General features: G+C 44.7%; 1 protein-coding gene across 2 annotated transcripts; it reads right to left on the bottom strand.

Moving 5' to 3' along the window:
* Nucleotides 1–2,791: 2,791 nt before the first annotated feature.
* Nucleotides 2,792–22,080, bottom strand: SERPINA6 (serpin family A member 6). 2 transcript variants are annotated; one of them, XM_030883127.2, is made up of 5 exons: nt 21,966–22,080; nt 14,725–15,353; nt 8,344–8,614; nt 4,398–4,545; nt 2,792–3,012 (listed from the first exon to the last, which is right to left on the bottom strand). In XM_030883127.2, exons 2-5 carry the CDS (start codon nt 15,332–15,334, stop codon nt 2,827–2,829), a joined length of 1,215 nt encoding a protein of 404 aa, XP_030738987.1. In that variant the 5' UTR covers nt 15,335–15,353; nt 21,966–22,080; the 3' UTR covers nt 2,792–2,826. The 2 variants fall into 2 exon arrangements, with proteins under 2 accessions (XP_030738987.1, XP_060149648.1); XM_060293665.1 differs by lacking the exon at nt 21,966–22,080 and adding an exon at nt 20,353–20,459.
* Between the last annotated feature and the right edge of the window lie 298 nt (nt 22,081–22,378).

Below are 22,378 nucleotides of genomic sequence, written 5' to 3' on the forward strand. Positions count from 1 at the left end.
TCCTCCCCCTTCCCTTGCAGGTAGCCATTTAATTAGTTTCTAGTTTATCCTTTCTGTGTTTCTTTTTTCAAGGACCCATCAGCATTCCCACCAGCAACCCATGAAAATAATTGTTTCCACACAACCAATAGAGTGTCCTGTGAAACTTTTACATTATTGCCAATCTGATGGATAGGAAATGGTATCTCAGTGGAGTTTTCAGTTGCATTTTTTATTATTCAGTGAAGTGAAATGTATTTTCATATGTTTAAAGACCACATATTAAGGATATTACCTCTATCGGTGGCATACCTTGCAAATATCTTCTTTCAGGTTTTTACTTCTGTTGACTTTGCTTATGAATTTTTACCACACAATTAAAAAATATTTTTATATAGTCAAATTTCTCAATTCTTTAAAAAATTTCATCTGGACTTTGAGTCATGGTTGAAAAGCCTTTTTCTACACCTAAATTATAGACGAATTTACCCATGTTTTCTTCTAGTATTTGTATAGTTTTTTTTTTTTCATTTAGATCTCTGATTCTTAGTTTATTCTTAAGTATGGTGTGAAGAATGGGTCTAATTTTACCCTTTCTGTTTTTCTTTTTTAATTTATTTATTTTTGGCTGAGTTGTGTCTTCGTTACTGCGTGCGTGCTTTTTCTAGTTGCAGCGAGCGGGGGCTACCCCTCGCTGTGGTGCGCGGGCTTCCCACTGCGGTGGCCTCTCCTGCTGCAGGGCACGGGCTCCAAGCGTGCAGCCTTCATCAGTTGTGGCTCGCAGGCTCCAGAGCGCAGGCTCAGCAGTTGTGGCGCACGGGCCTAGTTGTTCTGCGGCATGTGGTATCTTCCCAGACCAGTGCTCGAACCCGGTCCCCTGCATTGGCAGGTGGATTCTCAACCACTGCACCACCAGGGAAGCCCCTTTCTGTTTTCAAATGGCTATCCAGTTGTCCCAATAACATTTATTTATAAGTCTTCCTTTATCAAATATTAAATTTCCATTTGTACTTGAGTCTATTGCCAGACTTTCTAACGTATTTCATTGGTCTGCCTAGCTATTCATATCCGAGTACCATAGATTTAATTGAAGTATCTGTGCCGTATGCTTTAACATCTGGTCGGGCCAGTCCCCTATCTTCCCCACCCCCTGTCCCTGACATCTTTTTCTTTTCAGTGTTTTCCAGCTACTCTTGCATGCTTATTTTTCTATATGGACTTTGGTATTATCTTGTTTATCTCCAGAAAAAGAAATTGCTAGTATTTTTATTGGGATACAATTAAATTGACAAATTAACTTAGGGAAATCTGATATCTAGATGATGTTGAGCATCTTATTCAAGAAGGAATATCTTTGCATTTGTTCAAGTCTAATTTTGCATCTTTAAGGAATATTTTATAATTTTCTCTATATAGATTCTGCGCAGTTCTTGTTTATTTCTAAGTGTTATATCCTTTTGGTTGCGATTGGGTTTTCTTTTCCATTATGTGTTTTAACTGCTTGTTGTTTGTGTATATGAGACATTGCTTTTGCATGTTAAGTCTATATTCTGATACCTTGCTGAAATCTTTATTGTTTGAGTTTGTTTTATCATTGATTTGCTAGGGTTATGCAAGTATATTACATGTCATCTGCAAATAGAGAGAGTTTACAATTCTATGCCTCTACTTTCTCTTGTCTAATTGCTTTGTCTAATACCCCCAGGACTATGTGAAATGGTAGTGAATATGATGAGTAGCCTTGTCTTACAGTAGTGGGAATGCATTTAGTGTTTTCTTATTAAGATGCTGACTTTAGAAACGTGTAAATATGTATATTTAAGGAAGTATCGCTCAATTCCTTTCTCTCAAGATGTATGCTGTATCTATCATCTAATTATCTATATATCATCTATTTTCTATCTATAATCGATCTATCTATCCATCCATCTATCTATCATCTTCCTATCACCTATGTAATCTATGTATCTATCTATCCATCTGGTTCTCTTTTATCTCATTGAATGCTTTTTGTCCTGAACTGTGAGAATAAGGTCTCTTCCTCCTGCGATCTTTCTCTAGCGCCCTCTACTGACAAAGTTTAATACCATGCCCAGGGGCACAGTAAAACTAAAAAGGTCCAGATTGGTTTTTGCAGAGCAGCAATGAAGGGAGGATTTGGAGTCGAAAAGCAATAAATCGGTAACTATTTTTGCTTTAAACAGTTAATTATACTTTAAATATATTTAAAAATATTTTATCATTGCCCACATATTTACTCTTTCCAGTGCTCTTCATTCTTTTGTGTGTCCATCTAGAATGATCTTGTTTCTCCATAAAGAACTACTTAAGAAAAGTCTTTAGTGAAGACGATAAGCCTCCTCAGCTCTTGTTTGTCTGAAAAAAAACCAAACTCTATTTTGCCTTCATTTTTGAAGGAATTTTTTGTTTGTTTTTTTGCTTTTTGAAAGATATGACATTTCCATCCTAGCACTTTAAAAACATCTTTCTGTTGTGTGTGTGTGTGTGTGTTCTTCTGTTGTGTTTTGGCTTGTGTGATTCCTTCTTTTCAAGTTCTTACTTGGAAATAATTTCAAACTTACAAAAATAATAGTGCTTCCATACATCACATAACCCTAGGCCGATGACCAAAACTAGAAAATTATACTGGTACAGTATTATATTGATGTTATTCAAGTTTTATCAATCGTCCCACTCTTCCCCTTCAACCACACTTGTCACCAGTCGCAACGACAGTAATTTATTACCAGAGGGGAACCAGGGGAGGATTGGGGGGAACCTCTCACTCCTTTCTGTGGGGTCCCTGGTGCCCGAGTCAGACGCGCTGTGGCTCCAGGGGGCGTCCCCTTAGGTCGGATTCACAACCTTGCCCAGGAAGAGGCTGCTCCACGTGAAGTCGTCGAAGATCATGACAACGAAGGGCCGGTCGAAGCGGATTGTGAGAGGCTCGGGCGCCGAGTTCCGGTGGACCTGGGTGCGGGCGGCCGACTCCAAGCCCCTCTCATCCAGTTGCAGCGTGGCCTTATGGACCACCTGGCGGGAACGGACAGAGCGTGGAGGATGAACACCAGCCGCGTGGGCGGCGCTTTCCGAGCCTCTTGGCTTCGACTCCTCCCACCCTCAGTTTTCTGGATGGCGAAGCTGAGGCTCAGAGAAGGTCACTTGCTGGCTCCTCATCTACGTGGCAGCCCCAGGACTAGCGCTGGGGTCTGTCCACCTCTGGAACTCAGGCCACACTTAGACTTCCTCCCTAGAGAGTGGGCAGCTGGAGCCGACCCACGGAGAGCAAGGGACTTGGGGCTGAAACTGGACTTCAGCATCCATATCGGGCCCCCCTCCCCGGGTCCTGGGCTGGTGGAGGGACCCCTCGCTCCCTCTCCACTCTGCCAGTAACTGAGAGGGTTCAACTTATGCAACGTGCTTGTGCCCACTCTGTAGGGAAAAGGCGCATCTTTGCCTGCTGAAACATCCTTTGTTGTGATCAAAATTAGAAGATATTCTCAAGTCAGCAAAACGCTTGAGTAGGTTGCATCAAAAGCATCGGAAAGATCAGAACTGGCTGATTAAATAACAACACCTACGGGACAGGACTCTCACTGATGGAGCAGCAGGGAATCAGAGGCTCAGAGTGCTCTGTAAATAGGCTAGGGAGAAGCTCAGCTGGGCTAGGAACCCCTGCAGTGTGTTTTGGGAATATGAGGTTTTGAGTCAAATGTCAGGCTGTTTACTAGCTCTGTGACCTGAGAAACTAGGGTAACACCCACCTCATAAGGAGGTAGCTGTTTGACTGAGTTCACACACAGGCATTTTATTGAGCACATACTGTGTGCCCACATCATGATGGTCAAAGTCTGTGTGCACGAGGGAGGGGGCTGCTGCCACCACAGCTTCCTCCTGTTCCCTCTCCTGTTTTGTCACCCACAGGACTGTAAGATCCTGTGAGGGCAGGGCCACGTCTGAGGCATACCCAGTGTCTAGCACAGTTTGGGGCACATAGAACATGTTCAGTAAATATTTTCTGAATGAATGAATAACAGAACATAAAGCTGAAGGATGGAGATAAAGAACAGCATTGGATAGAACATTCAGTGTGATCTCACGCAGACGTTTCCTTTGGCCTGGGGGCTGCTCACAGCCCTGCCATGATGACTTGTCTTCCACAGTGCCCCCTCTGTGTGGCCTGGCAGAACGGTGCACACCTGAGCTGTGGTGCTCCCTTGTCACTAGCTTCCTGTGTGACCTTGGGGACATCAAGTTCTTGCTGAGCTTTCATTTAGCCTGTTGTAAAACTAGGGGCTTGGACAAGACCTCTCAGCCGGGGGCCTAGAAGCCTACTCATGAATGGGCTCCATGTTGCTTATTATTATTTGTATTGTGAATTTGGGGGGGGAAGAAGGATGGGCTCTAGAGACCCCTACCTTTGACACCTTCGGCAGGGCCTCTTGGGTGATGCCTGAGAATTGTGTCCGGTTGTTGAGCAAGTCTGCAATGCCCATGTCCCCCATGATGCCTCCGAGGTCGTAGCCTCCGGAAATGGAGACCTTCGGGATGTACAGGTCCACCAGGCTGCTCGGGGTAAGCAGATGGGGTTAGACTTTCCCAGGGCTGGGCCCGGCCAGCCAGATTCCCGTTTCCCCTGTGATCCCTCCAGACCCTGCCTCCCAGCCAGACCTGCTCTTTCGGGACAGGGGAAGGAACAGAACAAGAAGCAGGATCTGCCTCTCCCTCCATCACACAGGCATCTTCCTCTCTGGGCCTCTGAATTGCAAAGTCCTTTCTTCTCAGCTCTTTCTTTGAGCTGATTCCACCTGATCCAGTTAAACTACCAGACACTGAAGCAAAGAATACCTAAAGAAGTCCTTGTGGGCAAAAGAAATAAAAGCAAAAATAAACAAATGGAACTGAATCAAACTTATAAGCTTTGGCACAGTGTTTAAAACCATAAACAAAACAAAACGACAACCTATGGCTGGAGAAAATATTTGCAAATGATGCTACCGACAAGGGTTTAATTTCCAAAATATACAAACAGGTCAAACAACTCAATATCAAAAAACTAAACAACCCAATCAAAAAATGGGGAGAAGACCTAAATAGACATTTCTCCAAAGAAGACATACAAATAGCCAAGAGGTACGTGAAAAGATGCTCAACATCACTAATTATTAGAGAAATGCAAGTCAAAACTACAATGAGGTATCACCTTGCCCCAGTCAGAATGGCCATCGTTAAAGAGTCTACAAATAATAAATGCTGGAGAGGGTGTGGAGAAAAGGGAACCCTCCTACACTCTTGGTGGGAATGTAAATTGGTGCAGCCACTATGGAAAACAGTATGGAGGTTCCTTAAAAAACTAAAAATAGAGTTACTGTATGATCCAGCAATCCCACTCCTGGGCATATATCCAGAAAAGATGAAAACTCTAATTCAAAAAAGATACATGAACCCCAATGTTCACAGCAGCTCTATTTACAATAGCCAAGACATGGAAGCAACCTAAGTATCCATCAACAGATGAATGGATAAAGAAGAGGTGATATATATATATATATATATATATTAATTACACCCAATGGAATATTACTCAGTCATAAAAAAGAACGAAATAATGCCATTTGCAGCAACATGGATGGACCTAGAGATTATCATACTAAGTGCAGTAAGTCAGACAGTGAAAGACAAATGTTATATGATATCACATATGTGGAATCTAAAAAATAATACAAATGAACTCATTTACAAGACAGAAAGAGACACACAGACATAGAAAACAAACATAGCTACCAAAGGGAAGAGGCGGGAGAGATAAAATAGGAGTATGGGATTAACAGATACACACTACCATACATAAAACAGATAAACAACAAGGATTTATGGGGGACAAGCACAGGGAACTGTATTCATTATCTTGTAATAACCTATAATGGAAAAGAATGAAAAAAAGGATATATATATATATAACAGAATCACTTTGCTGTACACCTGAAACTAACACAGTATTGTAAATCAATTATACTTCAATTTAAAAAAAGAAAAAAACAAGAAGTCCTGTGGTCCCCCAAGCACCCCCTGGCAGAAGTGGAGGAGTGGAGGGAACGTGCAGCTGGGAGCAGGGGTCCTGGCCCCAGCCATGCCGCTAGTGCTGTGTGGCTTTAGCCAAGTCCTGTCCCTCTCTGTGCTAGTCCTCATCTACACAGCAAGGGAGAGAGAAGATGCCTGAACCCTGAAGTCAGTGATAGGGCCCCGGCTCTCCAGAAGGTGGAGGGAAGGCATGAGACCTCTGCACTTGAGCACAAGCTGCTCTGGGGAGGTCTGGAAGCTGGCAACCCGGGGGAAGTGAGGAGGAATCCAAGGCCAGTGGGACGTGTGACTTCTCTAGATGGGAAATGGCAACAGAAGGTAAGGGAGGCCGACCCATACCCAGCATTTGGCTGCCCTTGCTGACCTCCTTTATCTCGTCTAATCCGCGCAGGCGCACACAGCCTTACAAACTGGAGTCATCATCGTTAACTTCCAGACTGAGAGACTGAAACTCAAAAAGAAGCTGAGGAATTTCCCCAAAGTCACACCGCTGGGAAGCAGCAGGACCGTGAAGAAACCAGGACTAGGTAACTCGGAGCCCCATCGCCCCAACTCGGAGAGCTGCCCCACGACCTGCGCGGGCTGCAGCGAGGTGACGGCGGAGCAAGGGGATGGAGAGAGAGGCTCTCGCGAGAGCGCCGCGTGAGTGGGACCCAGAGGCTGCCGGGGGAGGTGGGGTGTCATCTGGGCCCTGAAGGATGCTGAGCTCGGATGCGCCGGAGAGCCTGGTGCGGAAGGGCGTGGTGGTGCTGGGAGGGGTGAGGAGGCAGAAGGGGCCACGCAAGCGTGCAGGTGAGCCGTAGGCCACAGCATTGGATGAAGGAGAGAACTCATGATGTCTAAAGGTGCAAAGTTTTACCTTGAATGTTTTTTTAAAAAGTCTAGAAGAAAATGGTACATGTTACTGACTAATGTTGTTTAAGTATTTTAGTGAAGAGATTATTTTTGGAGTAAAGAGAAGGGGTATCCTTCGCCTTATTTTCAACACACTAGGGTTCAGAATTTGAATCACGGCGCTTTGTCACTACCTGGTGGCCCTGTATCTGAACTACAGGTTCCCTTCGAGGGGTGGGAGTGAAGTGGAGTGGGACGGTTGACCTGAAAAGCTGGCCAATGGCCTCCCCGACTTGCCTCTGGTGCCGTTTCCTCTTCCGTGCATACTCTCGGGGAGGTTGCCACTGACTGAACCTCTACTCAGGCTTAAGGCACAGTTCAAAGTGAAAGCAATCTGCTCTGCAGCCCCTTCTCCATTCCCCTGGCTTAGAGCCCGGCGTCCCGCCCTCCCTCAAATTGTACACATTATGCATCTCCTTCCCTGTCTTGCTCTGACAGAGCTTATGACATTGTACCACTATTAATTCCACCAGAATCCGTTTTCTGCTCTAGAGTGCATCCCTTCTGCTTAGCCTAGTGCATGGTACCTAGCAATTGCTTCCATATATATATTGAATGAATGAATGAATGAATGTATTCCAGACATGGTGCCTGGCCCACGAGGCTTCCTGAGCGATTCTAGATCCAAGTGCTGGCTCCTTCCCCTACAGCCCTCTTCCCTTTGAGTCTGCACCCCGCCACCCGGCTCCCACGTTGGTTGGCTCCTTCACAGACAGAACTCTAATCTCCCAAGAGCGAGGACCGTCTTCTCAAGAACATCTGCTCCCTCCTCCAATGGGAGGATCAGAGCTGGACACAAGTTTGATTATAATTTTGATTCCCCTCTGGTGCAGAGGTTCCTGGGAAAATGAGTTTATTATGTACTTATGTCCTTACTTTCTTATTTACTGATTGACTGATGGAAGAAACATTAGATTCCCTGAGTGACTTAACCGTTCGTAGGCTTTGCGTTGGTTCCAGGGTCACTACAGTGGTCATACGGTGGTCATTTTCATTATATCTTTTTATGGTCTCCCAGGAATCTTTAGCGGTGCTTGGTCTCAGGTAAGCAATATAATAAAATGGATCAATGCGGGCTGGGTGATGGGTGAATTCAGCTTAAGAAAAAGATGAAAGATGTGATAATACAGAGGGTGGCTATCAACCTGCTGGGGAAGGTGGACCTCACTTTGTGGAATGCCCCAGACTATCAATAGCTCAGTGTTAATCGACAGAAAGATAAATAAGTGTGACCTCTGGATCAGAGAACCCAGCAGACAGGAAAATAATGAGCCCTGGAAGGCGAGTCTGGGGGAGGAAGGACGGCCAGGTGCACCCCTTTTCCACTTGCCCCACTTTCTGGGAACACGTCCAACTGCAGAAATCAACAGAGCTGGCTGGAGGGCTTACCTGTTGGTCAGGGACTTGGACCACCTCTGAATGGTGTCCCGGCTCAGCATGGCAATGACCGTGTCCATCTTCCCCTCGACCGGGAGGACAAAGAAGACGGTCTCGTTGCCTGTGTAGTCCAGCTGTACCAGCTGGCAGGGGAGCACCGAGTCGTTCAGGTACTTGATGGTGCTCGACTGGAACATCATGGACACCTTCACCGTGGTCGTCTCATTCACGTAGAAGTTATCTTCCCTGGTGCTTTCCAGGTTGAAGGAGTGTGCCCACGTGCCTGGGAAGAGGGGGGAGGGGGAGGGGAGGAGACAGACCTGTGACAGCAGGAGGAAAACGCAACTTGGGTGGCAGCAGAGGGCCAGGGGTGACCGCCAAGCAAGTGACACAGTGGCCTCCCTCAACCTGGAAGGTCCCCACCAGAGCTGCTGGAATTTGCTAAGATATGAAATTCCCAGAGGTTTAAAGCCTGTTCCATCCTCTACCCTTTGGGATGGCTTGAGGATTAGCACGATGTCTGAGACTGACTTCTAAAAATGGAAAGAGAAAGAGAACAGAGGACGCTGGCCCTAGGATTTGGGAGTAGGATTCAGTAAAGCAGACTTGGCCTTGTTGCCCCCCTCCCTGGAGTGGCTTCTGGACTGGAGGGCTCTGGAGGTGGTGCTGGGGAACCGACCATCCAGTCCATCCCCACCCCCTGATGTGCGGCGACAGAAGCCCAGCAGGCAGTCTGGCCGCCCAGTCAAATGTACCCACTTTCTTGCCGGAGGCTCCTTGCCTCCCGAGTGGCCCTGAGGGCCGCAGTACCTTTCCCAGAGGCAGAATCAGGGCGAGATGAGTCCTTCAAGGTTACAGACTCCCACCACAGCTAGACTCGACTCCACTCCACCACGTTCCATGATGTCATTATGCAACGTTTGTTCCCCTTGTGATGGGGAACTCACTACCTAACAGATGGGACTTTCCACTACTGGTCAACGCTGAAGGGAAGGCAACTGCTCCTTAGATGAAGCCAAAGCCTGCCTGATTGTAATGCCTGCCGACTGAGCCTCTTTGACCCTTGAGTTTATTCCAGAGTCCTCTAGTAGGTGATAGATCTTTGGATATTTAGACATGGATTGAGTCTCATCAGGGCCTCATCGGCTCTAGGTTAAGTCTCCCCAGATCTGGAGATGACTGAGGTCTCTGAGTCTAGCAGGTCCTGAGTGTCCTGGCTGCCCTTGGCCTCCAGCCCAGAAGCCCTTGTGAGGTCACTGTTCCCCAACTGAGGCTGCCTGAAAGTGGCCAGAGCATAGCCACAGGCAGACATTTCTCTATCCCTCTGCCTGTGGGATCTCTGGACCACGAAGCCAGAACTCTTGGTTCTGAGCCAGCCTCAACTCCCTGGAAGGGTTACTAAGGGTGACCATGGGCAGTGGCCAGAGGATGTAGGGAAAAGAGCAATGGATGTGGAGCCTGGAGACCCAGGGGCTGTGCCTGGTCCATCCCTAATGACTGAGGCTGTCTCACAGCAAGTGAGATAATTTGCGGGTTCTCAAACCATCTTCTAATAGAAGTCTGGGGTCCTCAGAATTGAAGGGGGGAGTGCTTTGTGGCTAACTTGTCCAACTCACAACCAAGAAAATGTAGATAAAATATTTTTCAGTGCTAGGTTTTTCATCCTTAGAAGTCTGCTGTGTGCTTTTTACTGAGTATTTCTTTTCTAGAAGCAAGTATAACGTATATCCAGTTTGGCAGAAAACCAAATACAGAATGGGATCTAACCTCTATTTTAAGGGATTTTTTTTTTTGAAAATTCTTGAGTTAGGAGAACTTATGGTAGAGAAACCTAAGAATTGATGAAGGGAAATTGGAGAGAGCAAGGATGAGTCCCTGGAAAATCTTTTAACAATATTTCTAATGTTCTCCAAAAAAAGAGCTGTCGAGACAGTCCACTAAGTAAGGAACATGCCAGGGATACTGTACATGTCCTAAGTTTAGTGATGAGAGCCACACCATTCTTCATTTCTATTTATTATCCTGGCGTGCTGGAAACATTTCAGAGTATCTCTCAACTTAAACAGGGCTTGTTAATTAGCTTTGCCTGATCACGGAAAATCTGTGTACAAACAGGCACAGGTGGGTGCAGCCCACACTCCTGTCAATGTCTGTTCCTGCGTTCAAATGTTCAAATCCTCTCTGATTTTATTACCAGGAACTACTGTTTCCCATCAACTCAGCCCCACTGTGGTCATGAGAATGCTTAGAAACTGTGAGAGCAAAGCCGTGCGCCAAATGACACCCTGCCAGCCCCTGTCCTGCCAGCCCCCGCTCAGGCTCCTTGCAGGCTCAGGAGGGCCCTCTCTCTCTCTGGGTTTTCTGTGCTCTTCTCCCCAGGCTGTGTTACCAGAACCTCTATGCAACCACTCTGGAGTTACTTCCATTTACCAAGCACTATGCAAATGTACTGGGCCTCCCAGAGAGATGAGGATGCCATGCACAAGAGTGAATAGTCTAGTGGGAGAGATGGCCTGGAGAATTCATGGGAGCATCCAGAAACATTTCCGGGCAAACATTCCCTGACTCCTTGGCCCCCCAGGGTCAAGAAGAATACTGCCTTTTGTGTGGGACCACAGAAGATCTTAAATAGCCAAAGCCATCTTGAGAAAGAACATAGTTGGAGGCATCACACCTCCTGATTTCAAACTGTATTATAAAGCTATAGTAATCAAACAGTATGGTACAGGCATAAGGACAGACACATAGACCAATGGAACAGAATTGAAAGCCTAGATATAACCCCTCCCATATATAATCAACTAAGATATGACAGGGGAACCAAGAATACTGAATGGGGAAAAGATAATCTCTTCAATAAATGGTGCTGAGAAAACTGGATATTCACATGCAAAAGAATGAAACTGGACCCCTATCTTACATCATTCGCAAAAACTAACTTGAAATATGTTACAGACTTAAACATAAGACCTGAAACCATAAAACTCCTAGAAGAAAATGTAGGGAAAAACGAACTCTTTGATACTAGTCTTAGCTACGATTTTTTTTTTTTTGAATATGACTCCAAAGGCATAAGCAACAAGGGAAAAACTAACAAGTGGGATCACATCAAACTAAAAAGCTTCTGCCCAGCAAAGGATACAATCAATAAAGTGAAAAGGCAACCTATGGGATGGAAGAAAATATTTGTGAAACATACATTTGATAAGGGGGTAATATCCAAAAATATATAAGGAACTCATACAAGCTCAATAGCAAAAAAAAAAAAGTCCCAAATAATCAAATTAAAAAATGGGCAGAGGACTTGAATAGATTTTTTTTTCCAAAGAAGATGTACAAATGGCCAACAAGTACAAGAAAAGGTGCTCAGAATCACGAATCATCAAGGAAATGCGAATTGAAACCACAATAGCACTTCACACCTATCAGAATGGCTATTATCAAAAAGAAAAGAGAAAACAAGTGCTGGCAGGATGTGAAGAAAACGGCACCCTTGTGCACCGTTGGTGGGAATGTAAAGTGGTGCAGCCACTATGGAGAACAGTATGGAGGTTCCTCAAAAAATTAAAAATAGAACTACCATATGCTCCAGCAATCCCACTTCTTGGTATATATCAGAAGGAAATGAACCCACTATACTGAAGAGATATCTGCACTCCCATGTTCATTGCAGCATTATTCACAATAGCCAAGGTGTGGAAACAATCAAGTGTCCATCAATAGATGAACAGATAAAGAACAGGGTGTGTACACACACACACACACACACACACACACACCAAATGGAATATTACTCAGCCATAAAAAAGAAGAGAATCCTGCCATTTGCAGCAACATGGATGAACCTTGAGGGCATTATGCTACGTGAAATAAGGCAGACAGAGAAAGACAAATACTGTATGCCCTCACTTATATATGGAATCTAAAAATACAGAATTTGTAGAAACAGAGAAAAGAATGATGGGGTAGGAGGTTCGGAGAAGTGGGTAAAGGTGGTCAAAGGTACAAACTTCCAGTTATAAGATGAATAAGTTCTGGGGAATCTAATGCACAGCATGGTACTACAGTTAATAATACTGTATCATGTACCTAAAAGTTGCTAAGAGAGCAGATATTAAAAATCCTCACCCCCTGGCCCCAACACGCAAAGGTAACTGTGAGGTGATAGACGTGTTAACTAACCTTATCTGGGTAATCATCTCACCATATATATATATATATATATATATATATATATATATATATATATAAATCATCCCATTGTATACCTTAAGCTTACATGATAAGTCATTTATATCTCAATAAAGTGGGAGAAAAAAGAAAATGCTGCCTTTGCTGGTCAGTCTCTCACCCTCACTACCATCCAAGAAGGGAGGCCTTTGCCAGGTGGGTTCCCAGACTTGTGTTGGAGAATAGACAGAGAAAGACAAAGAGGCAGGAGGATTGCTCACCAAGATGCTAACTCTGTCCAGGTAATAAAGATCTGGGGGAGGGAAGGGGTTCAGTTGGCTAATGGAGGGCCCTGAGTGAGAGCTGGGGAGGAGAGAAATGGGCATATAGGATAATCTTTATGTTGTTGAGAGACACATTAAATATTATACTTTTTTTTTTGGCTGTTTTACCTGCACTTCTTTGTATATGACTACTTAATTGAAACTGAACCACTTGGGTCCAGGTTTACACGTTCTAAGAAGATGCATATTAAAATTCGGTGTGGGCAAACTGCAGAGGATGCGTATGAGAGACAAAGATTTGCTGGAGAGAATCAGGGGAGGCTTCACGGAGGTGGTGACTTTTGAGCCAAGATTTGAAGGGTGGGTAGAAGTTTTAGGCAGTCAGACAAGTTGAGGGAGGGCTCAGGGGACAGAATGGGCACGGGTCTTGTGTCAGGCAGAATGCCCCCCCCACCCCAAGGATGTCCTAATCCTTGCAACCTGTGAATATGTTATGTTACATGGCAAGAGGAAATTAAGGCTGCTAATCGACTGACTTTGAGTTGAGGAGAATTTTCTGGATTATCCAGGTGGGCCCACTGTAATCACAAGCATCCTTAAAAGTAGAAGAGGATGGCAGGAGGGTCAGAGTCAGAAAGGAGATGTGATGGAAGTAGAGGTCAGCGCAATGCGATTACTAGCTCTGAAGAGGGAAGGGGGCCTCAAGCCAAGGAATGCAGGTAGCTTCTACAGGCTGGAAAAGGCAGGGAACAGATCCTCCCCTAGAGCCTCCAGAAGGAACACACCCTGGCATCCCCTTGACTTTAACCCAGAGTGGCCCATTTTGGACTTCTGACCTCCAGAATTGTAAGTAATAAATTGGTGCTCTTTTAAGCCACGAAGTTTGCCGCGATTTGTTACAGTGGCGATAGGGAACTAATACAGACTTCCATGGGGAGAGTCATGCTCAAAGACACGAAAGGAGTTTGGTGTCATTGGACATTGTGTGTGTGTGTGTGTGTGTCTGCTGTGTATTGGGAACTTGTATGGGGAAAATGTTGAGACCTGAGTCTGGACAAGGCAGAAGAAACAGATGATTTCTCAACCTTGGGACTCTAGCCATTTGGAGGCAGATATCACTGTGGGGGGCTGTTCTGGGCATTGTAGGACGTTGAGCATTCTCCTTGGCCTCTACCCACAAGATGCCAGTGGCACACCCCACCCCACCCCCAGTTGTCACAACTCACAATGTCTCTAGACATTGCCAAATGTCCCTGAGGGTGGATGGGGGTGGGAATCACCCTGGGTTGAGGACCACTGCTGTAGACTAAGGACTGTAGGTTTCATTCTGGAGGATAACATACCCCCAAATTACCTGCTCGTCAGAACGATTGGGGAAGGGGGCCTTGTTAAAAGTACACATTCTAGGACATTCTTGCATCAGTTTTGCTCTAGTAGATCTGGTGTGGGCTCTGGAATCTGTAATTTTAACAAGTCTCCGTGGTGATTTTTATGGACAGGCATTTTGGAAAACTTTGCTCCAAACCGGTGGGGTGGGGCTGTGGTTTGGCTGCGAGGGGTCTGGGCTGGAGCTGGCTCGGGAAGTGTGTGCAGGAAGGCTTATGGGCCGTCTGGAAGTTCCTGAGGGTGGCGGCTGTGTCTGTCTGGTTCTAGGCTCTATTTCCAGCCTCTGACCAAGTGCCTGACTCACAGCCAGACCTTGGCCAATATTTGTAGACCACTAGGCAGCCAGACTGTTCGTGGTTACATGTTTGGGCCTTGAAACAAACTGCAAGGGCTTGGGCAAGTTGCTCTACTGGGTGTCATTTTGATCCTTGGTAGGGATGATATAGTTTCACCTTTCTAATAGTATCAAGAGCACACCCTTAATTTTGATGGCTTTTACTATCCTTGGCAATAGTAGATGGGGCCTTGTCAGAACGGGATGGGTGAGGGGTACCTTTAAAGAAGATGTAGTTGATCAGGATGAGCATGGCTGAGCTATCTTGCTCCGAGAACAAGTCCACAATTTTCCCTTGCGTCTTATTTCTGATATACTCGTTGATTTGTCTGCTGGCTCCTGCCCAGTCCTGGAAGTCTGCATTCAAGGCCTCCAACTCATAGTAGTGCTTGGTGTCTGCTGAGAATGACTCCAGAAGTTCCAGGCTGTGGTCCAGGAACATGGCATTGCCCATAGTCATTTCCAAGGTGGTGTTTGACTCCCTGAGGAGGTGGTGGAGATGCCGGAAGCCCTGGTGGATCTCGGCTTCGGACATCTCAGTGAGGTTGAAGCCCAGGCCTTGGAGAAGCTGCTCCCGCGTGTAGCCTCTGGCGCCCAGGGACAGCATAGCCAAGGCTGTGGAGATGCTCACAGGGGAGATAAAGACATTCTTGCCCGGAGCTGAGGCCACTAAGTGCTTATACAGGGTAAAGGCAAAGTCAACGTTGTTTGGAGCCAAGTGCCGGTGAGGGTTCCTCATGCTCATGTCAGTGTCAGGGGCCTTAGCCTGGATGGTCCAGAGCCCACTGGTAGACAACCAGAGGAGACAGATGTACAGGGTGAACAGCATTGTTCAGGATGGCCAGGCCCTGGAAAATCAGAAATGCTCATTAGATGATGTGGGGTCTCTGAGGCAGTGGGGCATGGTGAGCAGTAGGCAGAAGACCCCATTGAAGACCCCCCTCAAGCTCCAGTTTCTTCTTCCACATTGGCTGTGTGACCTGGGGCAAGTCAGGACTCTGGGCCTCAATTTCCTCACCTGAAAGTATGAATTACACCTGCTATGATTTATCAAATACCTACCAAGTTTCCAAGATTTTGCCTCACCAACAATAAAGTATATATGATTCTTTTGGTTTCAGGTAGGCAGAAGTGGAAGCTCAGAAAGGTTAAATACCCTCTCAGTTGATATATTCAAAGTACCGAAAGAAAAAAACTATCCACCAAGAACACTATAGCAGGCAAAACTGCCCTTCAAAAGTGAGGGGGAAATTAAGACATTCCCCGATAAACAAAAGCTGAGGGAGTTCATTACCACTAGACCTCTCCTATGAGAAATGCTAAAGGCAGTACTTCTGGTTAAAATGAAAGAACACCAGAAAGTAAATAGAATCTGTAAGAAGAAATAAAGATCTCTGCTAAAGGTAAATATATGAACAAGTATCAAAGCTAGTATTATTGTGATTTTGGTTTGTAATTCCACTTTTTATTTTCTATGTGATTTAAAAGACTAATGCATAAAAAGTAATTATTCTTATATGTTTTGGGACCCACAATGAATAAAGCTGTAATTTGTGACTTAACTGAAAGGATGTGGGAATGGAGCTATATAGGAGCGATTTTTGTATGCTACTAAAGTTTATCTGACATAAATTCAAATGAGAGTGTTATAACTTTAGGATGTTAAATGTAATTTCCATGATAACCAGAAAGAAAATAGTTATAGAGTATGCACGAAAGGAGGTGAGAAGGGAATTAAAATGTTTCACTACAAAAAATCAACTAAACACAAAAGAAGACAGTAATGCAGGAAATAAAGGACAAAAAAACTATAAGGCATACAGAAAACAAATAGGAAACTGATAGAGTAATTACTTTATTACCATAAAGTAATTACATTAAAGTAATTACTTTAATGTAAATGGATACAATTCTCCAATCTAAAGACAGAGATTGACAGAATGGGTTAAAAAAAAGAAACAACTATATGCACACTACAGAAGACTCATTTTAGATCCAAAGGCACAGATATGACAGTGAAAGGATGGAAAAAGATATTCCATGTAAAGAGACACCAAAGGAGAGTGCAACTGGCAGAAGAAAGAAAACAATAAAGATTAAAGCCCAGACAAATAAATAGAAAATAGAAAAAGGAGAGAAAATCAATGAAACCAAAATATAATATATCTAATCAATATAGTATTATATAGTAAGGTAACATAATATAATAATATAACATTATATAATTATAACATCATATAATATAATATAATGTCATCTTCAAAGAGATTAACAAAATTGACAAGCCTTTAGCTAGACTGAGTAAGAAAAAGAGAGAGAAGTCTCAAATAACTAAAATCAGGAATGAAAGTAGGGGCATTACTACCTATTCTACAGAAATTTTAAAAAATTCTGAGAATACTATGAAAAAATTGAAAATGACACACCAACAAATTGGATAACCTAGATGAAATGGAAAATTTATAGAAACACAAAACATACCAAAATTAAACCTCAAAGAAATAGAATATCTGAATAGACCTATAAGTAGCAAGGAAATTGAATCAGTAACTGAAAACCTCCCAAAAAAAAAAGTCCAGGATCACATGGCTTCAGTTTTGAATTCTACCAAATATTTAAAGAAGAATTCACACAAATTCTCCTCAAACTCCTTCAAACAAATTAAAGAGGAGGGAACACTTCCTAACTCATTCTTTGCCCTGATACCAAAGCCAAAGACACCATTAGAAAAGAAAACTACAGACAAATATTGCTTATGAACATTGATGCAAACATCCTCAACACAGTGCTAGGAAATAGAATTCAGCAGTGTACTAAAAGGATTTTACGCTATGACCAAGTGGGATTTATTCCTGGAATGCAAGGATGGTTCTGCATACACAAATTGATCAATGTAAATACCACATTAAAAGAATGAAGGAAAATAATCATATGATTATCTCAACTGATGCAGTAAAAGCATTTGACAAAATTCAACATCCCCTTTCATGTTAAAAACACTCAACAAACTGGGAGTAGAAGGAAACTACTTCAGCATAATAAAAGCCATATATGAAAAGCCCACAGCTAACATCCTACTCAATGGTGAAAGACTGAAAGCTTTTCATCTCAGATTCAGAACAAGACAGGATGCCTGCGTTTGCCTCTTCTATTTAACACAGTATTGGAAATTCTAGCCAGAGAAATTAGGCAAGCCAAAGAAATAAAATGCATTCAAATTGGAAAGGAAGAAGTAAAATTATCTCTGTTCACAGGCAACACGATCTTATACATAGAAAACCCTAAAGACAACAAAAAACTTATAAGAACCAATAAATTCAACAAATAAGTGGGATACAAAATCAACACACAAAAATCAGTTCTGTTTCCATATACTAACAATGAGCAATCTGAAAAAGAAATTAAGGAAACAATTCCATTTATAATAAAATACCTAGGAGTTGAGTTAGCCAAGGAGGTTAAAGGCTTGTACACTGGGAACGTTGCTGAAAGAAATTAAAGAAGATATAAGTAAATAGAAAGACATCCTGTGTTCACAGATTGGAGGACGTAATATGTAAGATGTCAAAACTACCCAAAGAAATCTATAGGTTCAATGCAATTCTTATCAAAATCCCATGATATATTTTGCAGAAATAGAAAAATCCATCCTGTAAACTTGGAGAGCATTCATTATGCTAAGTGAAATAAGTCAGAGAAAGACAAATACTGTATGATACCACTTATATGTGGAATCTAAAAAATATAACAAATTAGTGAATATAATAAAAAAGCCAACTCACAGAGAACAAACTAGTGGTTACCAGTGGGAAGGGGAAAGAGGAAATATAGGGGTGGGGGAGTGGGAGGTACACACTCCCTGCCTTCAGACTATACTACAAAGCTACAGTCATCAAAACAGTATGGTACTGGCACAAAAATAGAAAAAAAAAAAAGATAAGTGGAACAGGATAGAAAGCCCAGAGGTAAACCCATGCACCTATGGTCAACTAATCTATGACAAAGGAGGCAAGAATATACAATGGGGAAAAGACAGTCTCTTCAATAAGTGGTGCTGGGGAAACTGGACAGCTACATGTAAAAGAATGAAATTAGAACACTCTCTAACACCATACAAAAATAAACTCAAAATAGATTAAAAACCTAAATGTAAGGCTGGATACTATAAAACTCTTAGAGGAAAACATGGGCAGAACCCTCTCTGACATAAATTGCAGCAAGACCTTCTTTGATCCACCTCCTAGACTATGAAAATGAAAACAAAAATAAACAAGTAGGACCTAATTAAACTTAAAACCTTTTGCATAGCACAGGAAATCATCAACAAAACGAAAAGAAAACCCACAGAATGGGAGAAAATAAGTTCCAATCATGACTTGGTCTTTCTGGTGACACCCCCCCCCCATCCTGAAGTCATCCAGGAGCTCACCCAGAGTTGCCTCATTAGAGCAAAGGACACTGCAGTCACCCAGGAAATTCCAAGGGATTTTGGAGCTCTGCCTCAGGAAGCAGGGTCAAAGACCAAATATTAGAAAACAAATATTAGAAAAAAAGATGCTTCTAATGTTCTTATCATTTAGGAAATGACAAGGGTTTTAGGAGCTCTGCACCAGGAACCAGGGGCAGAGATCAGTATGTATATTTTTCTATATTTCACAGTGGTATATGCCTGTGGTTGAATACTATTCAGTCTTCAAAAAAATGAAATTCTGATACATGCTACAGCATGGATGAATGAACATTGAAGACATTATGCTAAGTGAAATAAGCCAGTCACAAAAGACAAATATTGTGTGATTCCACTCACATGAGAGCCCTAGAGCAGTCAAATTCATAGAAACAGAAAGTAGAATAGTGGTTAACAGAGGCTGGGGGGAGGGGGAAATGGGGGAGTTAGGGTTTAATGGGTAGAGTTTCAGTTTGGGATGATGAAAAAGTCCTGGAGATGAATAGTGGTGATGGTTTCACAACAATGTGAATGTATTTAATACCAGAGAACTGTACACTTAAACCTAGTTGAAATGCTCAATCTTTGTATATCTTACCACGATGCAAAATTAATTATAAGCCATGAAAAGTGTTTGATAAGAGCAATTCAAAAAATGCAGCCAGGCTCAGAATCAGTAAGTGGACACTCTGTCTGCAAGGCCAGTGGTCCCAAGCTCTGAGCTTTATGGAATCCCCTGTATCCCCATAAAGAAGGGATACTTATAGGAGAAGCTGATTCCCCTGCACCACCCCACCTACGGGACTAGCCATGCCGGGAGGGGGCTGGGAACCCGCAGTAAAACCAGTCCCAGGAGAATGCGTGCACGTTGCGTGTGGGAAACCCTGGTCTGCTTTGGAGCACCCCGGAGGCCTTTTCCCTGGCCTGTTCCAAACCCAGAACCTCATGAAAGCGGGCTGTAAACACACCCCTGACCTCCCTCAGCCCTCCTCCAACCCTCCCCGCCTGTCTCCCTCCACGTGGTAGAAAAACAAGCAAATTCCTTGCTTCTTGGCTTTGATAACAGCCCTGACGCCCTGCCCCCTCCCTCCCCAGCCGCCTGGCTTTACAGACAGTTCTCCTTTTTCCTGGGCTTTGTGGCAGACCAAGTCGAATGAGGATCTCAGCATTACTATGTATGACCTAGGTGACATGGGTGCACTGTTTAAAACTCTTCCCGTTTCCTTGGCATAAAATAGAGTTGATAATAATACCCGCCCCAGGCCTGGCCCATTTACCTTCTAAATTTCTGGGGTTTGTCTTCGCTTCTTCAGTCTCAGGACACAGCCCAAGTTCGGAGCTTGGCATCTCTCCCGTTGCCCCCTCCCCGCCCCCACCTGTTCTCCTTTCCTCCTGCTCACCTCCTGCCAGCCTTTCTTTCCTCTGCAACTAGGGCATCTTTCCAAAATCAAGCGGATGGGCCGTTCTCCTGCAGAAAAGCTTTCAGTGACTCCCATTGCCTGCGGGCAGAGCTGATCCTCACTGACGTGGCCCAGGGAGTCCTCATGCCCCGTCCCTGTTGACAGCACCACCCCCAGCCTCAAATCTGGCCTCTTGAAGTCTCAGTCACAGCAACACTGGGTGTCTTGTGGTGTCCTCCCAGCACGTATCAGACTTTCATCCCTCTGCCTGGGTCAGGCCAGGGAGGTCATTCCATTCCCCAATGTTTGCAGAGCCCGGCTCTGGCCTGAGAGCTGGGGACAAAGATGGGTCTGTTCCAGTCCTGCCCCATGTGGGTCCACTCTGTCGACCCGTCCCCTCCTTGTCATGCCTGGCTCACTGCCTCTTGTCCTTTGGCACGCAGGTCCTGGGTCACCTCCTCCAGGAAGCCCTCCTGTGTGCCTCTCTCTGTCACTGCCCCCATCAGACTGTAGTGAAATCTTTGCTTCAGCCCTAGCCACCTCCACACCTCCACCTCTTTGGTCCCTTCTTGGGCAAGGACGCCATGCAGTTCACAGCCTGGAACGAGATGGGCTTGCCCCCAATAGAAGTTCTTTTCCCTTCCCTTCTCTACCTGTTGTCTCTGAGATTTTGTGCCTCATCCCCTCCTGTGCTAATCCTCCAAGATGGGGATTAAATCTCTACCCACCTCAAAAGACTTTTGTGAATATCAGTCACAGCTGTTATCAGTGCTTTCTTTAGTGACCTCACTTCATGGGTCATCCTGGGCCCATTGTACAGATGAAAAAACTGAGGCCCAGGGAGTAAAAGCTGACATTCCAAGCCCTGCCGTCTGACTTTGGAGCCTGTGCCATGCTGTTCTGCCTTTCTCTAGAGTGAAACAGCTCTCTGAAAAGTACCCAGCAACGTAAAAATGCAGAGTATCAATATTATCCATGAATTTCATTTCACGTGTGTCCTCCTTGTCCCTCATTTTTGAAGTGACACACACAGTAAACACCCACTGTGTTCTGTTTTTCCAGATGCCCCCATAAGCCAGGTATAGTCCCAGGTACAGTCCTAGGCCCTGTGCATTTAAACCTCATACCACGTGGTGTAATGCTGGTGGCTCCGTTCTATCTGCAGGATCCTCGCCCCGGGTCACTGGGGGAGGAGGTGTGTGTGATTCTGTAGGATGCACAGTCTGTGCTGTGGCAGCCGGGCAATGCCCTCTCCTGCCTGTGTCCCCGGCAGAGGCGTTGTGTGTGCTGATGCATCCCAGCTCTCAGACTCCATCTCTGAGGCTGTGATGGCTGTTTGGCTGGCCTTAGGAGCATCATGCGATGGCTGGGAATGGCTCTTAGTTCAATGTCAGTCCCTGCAAGGCAGGAGCCCAGGAGAAATAAAAACCCCTGTGGGTAACCCACAGACTCTGAAAAACCCTCCCCAGGGTTGCCTCTTATCACTGCTGGTTGCCCTAATGCTCAATGCCCCATTTAAAAAAAAAAAATGAAATGAGCAAGACACAGTCGTGGCGTTGTTCTGGAGGCTGGGCAGGAGCGGGGGCGATGGAGAGTCCTTAGCTGTTACTCACGGTCTGCAGTGGGCTCGGGCTGCAAGTGCTGGCTTGGTCCTGCTGTCCCGGATCCTGTCATGTGTACAGTAAGCCGGCGGGGCGGCTGCTGCTCAGTCTTGTTTGCCAGCTTTCCTGCTGGTTAATGGTTAGAGGGGGGCCAGTGGCCTTCACCATTTGGTGGTCTCCTCCCCCCAGTCATGAACCAATGGGAGCCTTTTCCAGGAAATTTGAGTAAACACAGCAATACTGCGAATTAACTTTCTTCGGCGTACAGTTCCCTGAGGTTTTATTTTTTGATATCAAAATGTGGCTGGAGTTGCGTCAGTGTTTGTGGTTGCCCAGGGGCAGCTGGCACAGGAGCCACAGGTGCCCTTTATTAGCACGATGGTGCTGACAGTTGTGAAGAAGCGGGTGCTGAGCTTGGGCTGGGA

The sequence above is a fragment of the Globicephala melas genome, chromosome 2 (assembly GCF_963455315.2).
Source record: "Globicephala melas chromosome 2, mGloMel1.2, whole genome shotgun sequence".
In the NCBI taxonomy this organism is placed as follows: domain Eukaryota; kingdom Metazoa; phylum Chordata; class Mammalia; order Artiodactyla; family Delphinidae; genus Globicephala; species Globicephala melas.